At 52.3% G+C, this 8,496-nt stretch overlaps 1 protein-coding gene across 1 annotated transcript; it reads left to right on the plus strand.

Moving 5' to 3' along the window:
• Window positions 1-1,085: 1,085 nt before the first annotated feature.
• Window positions 1,086-5,786, plus strand: HOXB4 (homeobox B4). The gene is made up of 2 exons (XM_017650476.3): window positions 1,086-4,653; window positions 5,486-5,786. The coding sequence occupies exons 1-2, from the start codon at window positions 4,197-4,199 to the stop codon at window positions 5,782-5,784; spliced, it is 756 nt and encodes a 251-aa protein (XP_017505965.2). The 5' UTR covers window positions 1,086-4,196; the 3' UTR covers window positions 5,785-5,786.
• Window positions 5,787-8,496: the final 2,710 nt, after the last annotated feature.

Raw genomic sequence — 8,496 nt, forward strand, 5'->3', positions numbered from 1 at the left:
GCGTCTAAAAATTATTAAAATGTTTGAGAGCCTCGTGACGCGCCTAGATGTTTAACAAAGACTGCCAAAGTATGAGATTAATACGAAAACTTGGGCTTCAAAAACAAAAACACACCAAAAAAAAGTCTTGTTCCAGCCTCCAAGGGGGCCCGTAGCTCCTTTGCCCGCGGCCGCGGTTCGGTTTTTCGGGACACAATAGTGGACAAGAGCGAGCTCTTCTGTAGCCGAGCGGGTCCGCGGGCGGGTCGGCGGTCGGGAGGGAGCGGGGAGCCGCGGGTGAGTATCTTGCCAGTTCCCCCTCTGGGCCTTCCACTCCGCCGCTCGGCTGCCCGCGCGCGGGCCGGCTATGGACTCCCTGCTTGGTCCTTCGGTTTTTCTCCCTCTCCGCCAACAAAAGGTAGATGATTCCGGGCGGGCTGGGCACGCCTGGGATGGCGAAGGGGGACTGAACAGCAAGAGGTCACTCTAGCAACCTGTGGCTGTGGCAGAAGGCGGCCTGCGAGGCAGTGAACGACCCGGGAGCGCAGGGGAGGTGGCTCCGAGCGCGCGCTTTAGAGCCCTTGCTCTCTCCGATTTTTATTATTTCTATGGATGTTGGAATTCGTCTGGGGGATGAGGGGAGAGGGAGCCTCCTGCTCCGGTGAAACCGGTCTTGGGAATAGCTGATAAACCTTGTCCTCCACCCGTAGGGCTGGATTCGGCTGGGATGGCTGGTGCAGTGCCTCCTTAGGCTGGGCAGGTGGCGGTTCCCAGTGCGCAGAGAAAAACTCCGCGCTGTGTCCCTAGGATCAACCATACCCAGCCCCGCAGTGGCTCTGCCTCCCATCCCTCTCTCTTGTGGGCACCTGGGCTAGATTGCTTGTGAAGTGTAGGGCAGCAGAGAGGCTGGGTGACCAGCGCAGCAGCCCTCCCAAAATTCGGAAAAGCCGACGAGTTGGACGGGTTTCAGAGAGCCAGCGAGTTGAGGACAGGAGGTATGGGGTGGGGGAGGGGCCTGGCCAGTTGGAATGGGTCATAGAGCCCCTGAATAAGTGGCCTTTGACAAGATTTGGAAGGGTCCCTGCTTGATGCTGGGGCGCTGGTGGGGGTCTTTACACATGCACATTGTCTGTGGGCCCAGGGCCAGACTCCAATCTTCCTGGGTGTCCAGATAGGGGTGTGAAATTACCTATTGAACCCTGTCTTGGAGAACTATAATATAATTGTGTTTGTATGTGTGTGATTTTTCAAATATGAGTAAATTCAGCCTGGCTGGGAGAGTGTTGGTGTTGGAAATCAGGCCTGGAGGTCAACATTGTCGATCTAGATTTGGTATAGAAAATCAGAGGGTCTCTGGCCCTAGTTTGCTGGCAGGTGGGACCTCTCCTCCTACCCACCTGCAAGGGTCCCAGGACTGGAGATAGGCAGAAACTACTGGAATGTGGTGGTTAGCGGGTTGTTTTTGGTGGTGGTGGTGTATTTCTGAATGAAATTGCTACTCTGACTTGCTCACTAGAGATGCAAATATATCTCAGACCTAAGGAAATGGGTATGGAGTTTGGGTGGGGTGGAGGCTTCCTCTCTGCTAGTTTCCTGTCACACTGAGGAGGCCTTCACCATTCAGCCTGGAACTCAGCTCCCTCCAGTCCAATCCTCAGTCTCCCAGTTTAGTAAATTCAGCGGTTACTGGGAGCCTCAGGAAGTTCATTCTGGAACCCCAGATCCCTGGGTTTCCCAGATGTCTATTTTGGTCGCACTGCCAGCCTTCCTAGCTAGCAGGTGGCAGAATGAATGAGCAAGTTTAGAGGGAGAAAGCCTGCCTGGTGCTGTGGAGGTGCAGGAAATAGTGTTCCTCCTCACACTCCAGGGATTATCCCCCTTTTCTGGCCCCAGGAGGTATGGGAGGCTGGGAGGGGCCAGAATATCATCTGGCTGCATTTTTTATGGTTCCTTATTGCCCTTCATTCGGAAATGAAATGTCTTTGATCTTTTTCTCAGGTTGTAAACCGAATTGCCCGTCATTAAATATCCGGGGCCCCATCTGCTTGGTCTCCCAGCATTTTTCTTTACAGCTGTTTCTCTCTTTTTACCATTGAATTTTTCCAAAAGGACTTTTATGACACCCCCTTCACACCCAGCCGCCTATCCCCCCTCCCTTTGCTGAGAGGAGCCTTGGAAAATATCTAGATATTCGTTTGATCACAAACTAAAGACTGAGAGTGGTACGGAGACACCGATTGGGGTTTTGTTTTACTTAAAAAAAAGTATTGGGGGGAGGGGAGGAGCAGAGGGCACCCAGAAGGGCCTGATTCTGACTTCGCGGCAGCCTCAGAATGACCCTTCCTCCTTTTGTGCTTAGCTAATGTTTACATCTCATAATTCATGCGCCGCGGAGAGTGGCACGGCGGTGAGGTTCGCGTCCCTTTGCGGGACCGGCTGCTACTATTTCTAATAGAAGATAAAGAGAATTGAAAACCTTGTAATTGCAAGAATGGACCCGCAGTGCCTTTTCCTGCTCCCAGAGCTCAAAACTAGAACAAAACGAAATACAATCAAAGCACTCAAACCATACCCCAAACGAAGAACGTGCGGAAAGTAGGAGAACTGGAAAATTTCTGGGCCAAGAAGATCTGTCTGTCTTCTGTATATACCCTGTAGATCCGAATTTGTGTAAGGAATTTTGTGGTCACAAATTCGTATCTAGGGGAATATGTAGTTGACATAAACACTCCGCTTACTTTTTTCCCGAAGAAATTTTTTTTTCTAAATGAGGACCATCCGGTGACTGACCAGGCGAAGACTCCTTCCTTTTTTCTCTATTCTCTTTTTTTCCTCCCTCAACTGGTTAGAGATTGAGGCATCATCTACCTGAAATCTCTCTATGCCTGTCCCCCGCGGGAGCCTTGGTCCTTCTTCACTTAATAGGTTAATGTTGTTGATGTTTATATTTTATCCTCCCCCTCAATTCCCTATTCTTGGGGGTCAGGGAGGCTTTACTGAAAATCCGGAAAAATTAACTCTTGTCTTTAGTGTTCGAAGGCAAAGGAAAATAACTTTTCAAACGGATGCTGAGGTCGCCTTTCTGTTTGGGTTCAGAATAAGGTGCCCTGGAAATACACGATTGCCAATGGGTGGTGGTGCGTGTGTGGGGTCACCTCAAGGGCTCCCATCCCCAGCATCACAAGGATGTGAGATTTCTGTTCGCTGCGGAAGCGGCTGCGTTAGCGGCAAGTAGAACGTCTGGATGCCGCGGTTAGCATTGTCTCGGCGGTTGTGGAATTAACAGATTAATACTCGATATGCTCAGAAAGTTCAGGGTTTTTTTTTACTCCAGTGCTCATATTCAGTGAGGGAAACCAAGTCGTTTCTTACAGCTTGGGCCATGTGGTGTAAGGGGAGGAGTGGACAGGAGAAGGAACAGACGGACTGACTGACACAGCCAAACTAATAGCGCGGCTAAATGCGATTTGGAAGGCAAGGTCTCCCCGAATTAGTGCATGAATTTCCTATCGATCCGCCCGCGCTTCCATTCATCTCTGACAAGTCCCTCCGTGCACCCGCCTGCTTGCTCCGGAGGCTGCTGTTACTCTCCTCCCCACACGGCTGCAGAGAAAAGCCTCGCGCTCAGCGCCTCTCGTCCCCGAGTGGTTTCCCCTCTCTCTAGTCGGAGCTCCTGTCCGCCCCTTCCTTAACTCCCCACGCGGGAGCCGGGTGCCTGGGGCTCCCTCCAGTAGCAAGGAGGGGATAGGGGCCTCTGTAAGGCAAAGAACGCTGGGCAGAGGTGAGGCTGGACAGGAGGGGCTGTCACCAGCTCCAACTCCTGCGGGGATCCAGGGATGGCGCTCTGCCCCGCGCCCCAACAGGCCCTCGGGGGCAACCTGCTCCCTCTCTCTCTCTCTCTCTCTCTCTGAACTCGGAGAGAGCCGGGTGAGGAGCCGGTCCCCCCGCAGGAGCTCTGTGTAAATCCTGGTGTGTGCTGAGTGGGTGGGGAGGGGGAAGAGAAGAAGGGGAAATAAGGCTCTTTGGATGGAGTAGGGTCCGGGTGAGCAGATTTCCTTATCCGGGAATCGCAGGCGGGGCGGCCATTGGCTCCGAGGATCACGTGGGCCCCTAACTTTGTTCACTTGACAGTAAGTAGGAGGGCTTTCGGAAACAGGAAAACGAGTCAGGGGTCGGAATAAATTTTAGTATATTTTGTGGGCAATTCCCAGAAATTAATGGCTATGAGTTCTTTTTTGATCAACTCAAACTATGTCGATCCCAAGTTCCCTCCTTGCGAGGAATATTCACAGAGCGATTACCTACCCAGCGACCACTCGCCTGGGTACTACGCCGGCGGCCAGAGGCGAGAGAGCAGCTTCCAGCCAGAGGCGGGCTTCGGGCGGCGCGCGGCGTGCACCGTGCAGCGCTACGCGGCCTGCCGGGCCCCCGGACCCCCGCCGCCTCCGCCGCCGCCCCCACCGCCCCCGCCACCGCCCGGGCTGTCCCCTCGGGCTCCCGCGCCGCCTCCCTCCGGGGCCCTCCTCCCGGAGCCCGGCCAGCGCTGCGAGGCGGTCAGCAGCAGCCCCCCGCCGCCTCCCTGCGCCCAGAACTCCCTGCACCCCAGCCCGTCCCACTCCGCGTGCAAAGAGCCCGTCGTCTACCCCTGGATGCGCAAAGTTCACGTGAGCACGGGTGAGTGCGTGGGCATCCCTTCCCCCTCCCATCCTCGCCGTTTTACACCCAGGGACCTCGGAGGCCTGGGGGGCGGGGGGAAGCTGGGGGAAGCCAATTGTCCCCGCTATAAACTCGCCATTGCCGGAGATTTACGGTTGCCTGTTTTCAGAGCCACATAATTACATCCCCCATAAATTTTTATGGCCTGGTGGGCCCCGCGCCTTTGAAGTCGGTTCCCCATCCTCTTTGCCATTCTCACCAGCGACTTTTTCGCCAGGGAGATGCAGTCGCAGTGAAGTTGGAAGTTGGGGAGGGGTGGGGGAGGTGGGGGAGGAGGAGGTAATCTGTATTTAAGCGGAGAGTTGAGTCAACTCCCAGTATTTATTTTTTCCTTTCTTTCCTCCTCTCTGGCACCTTGGCTCAAGGAGTGGGCAAAAGTTTTTACTGGGGGTAGGCAGTGCCTGGAATCTGAGCACAGAGGGTGGGGACTAACAAGTAAGGTTCAAGGAAGCCCCCTCCCTTTTTCACCCCTCATTTTCCCATCCTGGGCCCCAGGCCAAGAGGGGAGTGGGGAGCGGTGAAAACCTTGTGAAGATTCCTCACACCCACCCCTCTCCAGACACCCAAATAACATGGAGACAACCCAACCCTCCAAAACTTTGAGATCTTTTTCTCTTCCCGGGGTCCCGCTTTTCTCCTTTTGCATCCCCACCGCCCTCTGGAGGAAGAAGAGATGGCAGGAGAGGGAGGGACAGAGTGAGATACAGTGTTAGCTGGGAGTACGAGCTCTCTCGCCTCCCTTTCAGGGCAATAAAACTTTCTCTTTCTTCCTCTCTCTGTGTGTGTCTAGTAAACCCCAATTACGCCGGCGGGGAGCCCAAGCGCTCTCGGACAGCCTACACTCGCCAGCAGGTCTTGGAGCTGGAGAAGGAATTTCACTACAACCGCTACCTGACCAGGCGCCGGAGGGTGGAGATCGCCCACGCGCTCTGCCTCTCCGAGCGCCAGATCAAGATTTGGTTCCAGAACCGACGCATGAAGTGGAAAAAAGACCACAAGTTGCCCAACACCAAGATCCGCTCAGGTGGCACCGGAGGCGCAGCCGTAGGGCCCCCTGGCCGGCCCAACGGAGGCCCCCCCGCGCTCTAGTGCCACCGCGAACTTTGGGGCAGGGGTGGGTTGCGAGCGCGGGGTATCGTGGAGGGAGATGCGGGATGGGACCCTGGGGCCTGGGCCCCAGAAACCTACCTGCCCTCCCCCTACTCTATTTACACGAATAAACGCAGAGGAGGGGGAGGGGAAGCTTTATTTATAGAAATGACAATAGGGAGCCGGGAGAGGCCCCGAAGCAAGGTTCAAGTCTCGTGCTTTCTTCCTTAAAAAAAAAAAGAAGGGAGAAAGACAGAAAGAGAAATAGGAGGAGGCTGCACTCCTGTTTTCAGCTTTGGCGAAGATGGATCCACGTTTCATCTTTAATCACGCCAGGCCCGGGCCCATCTGTCTTGTTTACTCTGCCGCGGAGAGAACCGGCCTCGGTGGCGACCATTACACCCGGCTAACAAATGAGGCCCGGCTCAGCTACCACAGGAAGACAGCCTGGATTTTCTTTCTTTGTCCCCCATTCCTGATACCCAACGAAAGCACCCTCTGACTTCCAGATAGCACAGTGTTTTGGCCACGGTAACAAACACACACACAACGTCCTCTCCCTCCATGCCCTTCACAGGGACACTGACTGCTCACCCCTTCCACTGGGGGGCTGGGGCAGGGGCAGTAAGGTGGGGGACAAGTGGAGGCAGGGGTGGCGTTAGCAACGGCAGGAATGGGCAGGGAAATTGGGTCCAAGGAAGAACATAGAGACCTAGAGACCCGGGAGGACCCTCCTTTTGAAGGTCAAGCCATTCCTGGCAGGGTGAGGGGCCAGTTGAGTTCTACCAGCTGGGTGCAGCCGTCTGCTAATCTAGTTGTACAGCGGAGGCCTTCTCTCTCTCTCCTAGACTGAAAATGAATGTGAAACTAGGAAACAAAATGTTGCATTCCTCCTGGCCTGGGAGATGATGTTACAGAGACCTCTCCCATAGTTTTATCATTGTCGCATTATGATTATTATTATTATTAATTATTATTATTATTATTATTTTGTGTCATGTGTGTCCTCTCTCCTATTCCCTTTTTGACATTCCAAACCAGGCCCCTTCCTAGTTCCGGGGCTGCCTGAGTCTAGAACCCTTTGTGGTGTGAAAATTTGTGTCCTGTACAGAGTGACAATAGAAATAAATGTTTGGTTTCTTGTGACCAGCACGGCGTGTTTTTGTTGAAACCTTGATATAAAGATACAGACAAATGCCACCCAGCATATATTTTAAGCACCTCAGGGTATTCGGCCTCACATTGTATGTGGTTGAGGATTTTTTCCAAAGGGTCCAATGGGAATTTCTCTCTCAGAAGACTCCAAACTGTAGCTGTTTTATTTGCGGGGGGGGGGGGGGTGTTTTGTTTGTGGCTTTTAATTTTTTCCCTCCAGTCCAAAAATGGATTGAAAGGACTGGGAGGGCTGACTCCAGTCCCTAATGGGGGGAAAATGTTCATTGTAGGACACAAGAGGCTTAAGTATTGCAAAGCCTTTCATATAGTGATTTATTTGTCATAAGCAAATAAAATGCGGTTAAGCTGTCTCCTTCTAGACAGACGGCTCTTTGCTTATTAAAGTTCGGAGAGAGGATTCCGTGAGGCCGGCCTCTTATCCTTCCGCGTAAGAAGGTATCGTTTTCCTCTGAGGTGTTTAAGGCTTTAATGAGTCTAATTTTTTGCACAGATGTTTCTGGATGTTTGCAGGTTTTCAGAGTATTTTTATATTACAAAGGAGCTAGCCGGTGCCATAGCTCAAACTCTGACAAGCAAATAGATAATCAAGAAGACAAATGGCCTCTTTTGTGAAGCCCTGCTCCTGTATTAATTTTCATTTTCTTTCTCATAGAAAGTATTGAAAGTACGACTGGGGACCAAATAGCTTTCTGTCTCTGAGGTCCCAGTCACCCCTAGAATGGAGTGGGGGAAGGGGAAGGGGTATGGATGATCCTCAGAAGCCCTGTTGGGCTTGGGCCGCTTTGGGGTAGTACCTAAGGGAAGTTCTAAGTTCTGGGGGCTCCAGCCTCAGGGTCTCTGGTCCTGTGGTGGCCCAGGGTACAGCCACCTTGTTTCCAAAAAGCTCGGAGCTTGGGAGAGCATATGCAATTAAAAGTCGTTTTTCGGTCCCATCTCCCATCAGAAAATAAAAACAGCCAATTCCACCAGCATGTTTTATTGTTATTTCTTTTGTATTCCTCCGGTTTGTAGTGCCCAGCAGTGTGAGGCTGGGTAGGGCCCCGGGACAGACCAGGCTGGTGTCCACAGCCCGTGAAAGGGCAGTTGAACTGCCCGTTTAAATGCTGCAAGAAGACTCATAAAAAAATCACCGGGACCTGGAGGATGAGAGCAGTGAGCTTTGTTTCTGTGGACTCTCGGTGTGATGTTTAGCTACCAGGGGATGCAGACGACCTTAGTTGGGGGGGATACTTCTTAAAAAGCATATGCCCCCCCCCAAGGAATGTTTCTAAAGAACCAAATCAAAGCTGCTTCTTGGAAGGTATGAATAGAATAAAAAAAGATTTCTATGGAGCTTAAAGTTCACAGCCATTCTGTGTAGACAAGAGCTAAGAAAAATGTGAGAATTATACAGAAAACCATTAATCACTTCTTTTCTTTAAATACGTATCCTCTCTCCTTTGTTATTATTCAACAGCAAATCTCCGCAGACCGGCTGTTGGGGGAAAAAAGTGTTAGCCGTTTCTCCTGGACTTGCAAGGGAGAAAAAATTTGGAA

The sequence above is a fragment of the Manis javanica genome, chromosome 4 (assembly GCF_040802235.1).
Source record: "Manis javanica isolate MJ-LG chromosome 4, MJ_LKY, whole genome shotgun sequence".
Lineage (NCBI taxonomy): Eukaryota > Metazoa > Chordata > Mammalia > Pholidota > Manidae > Manis > Manis javanica.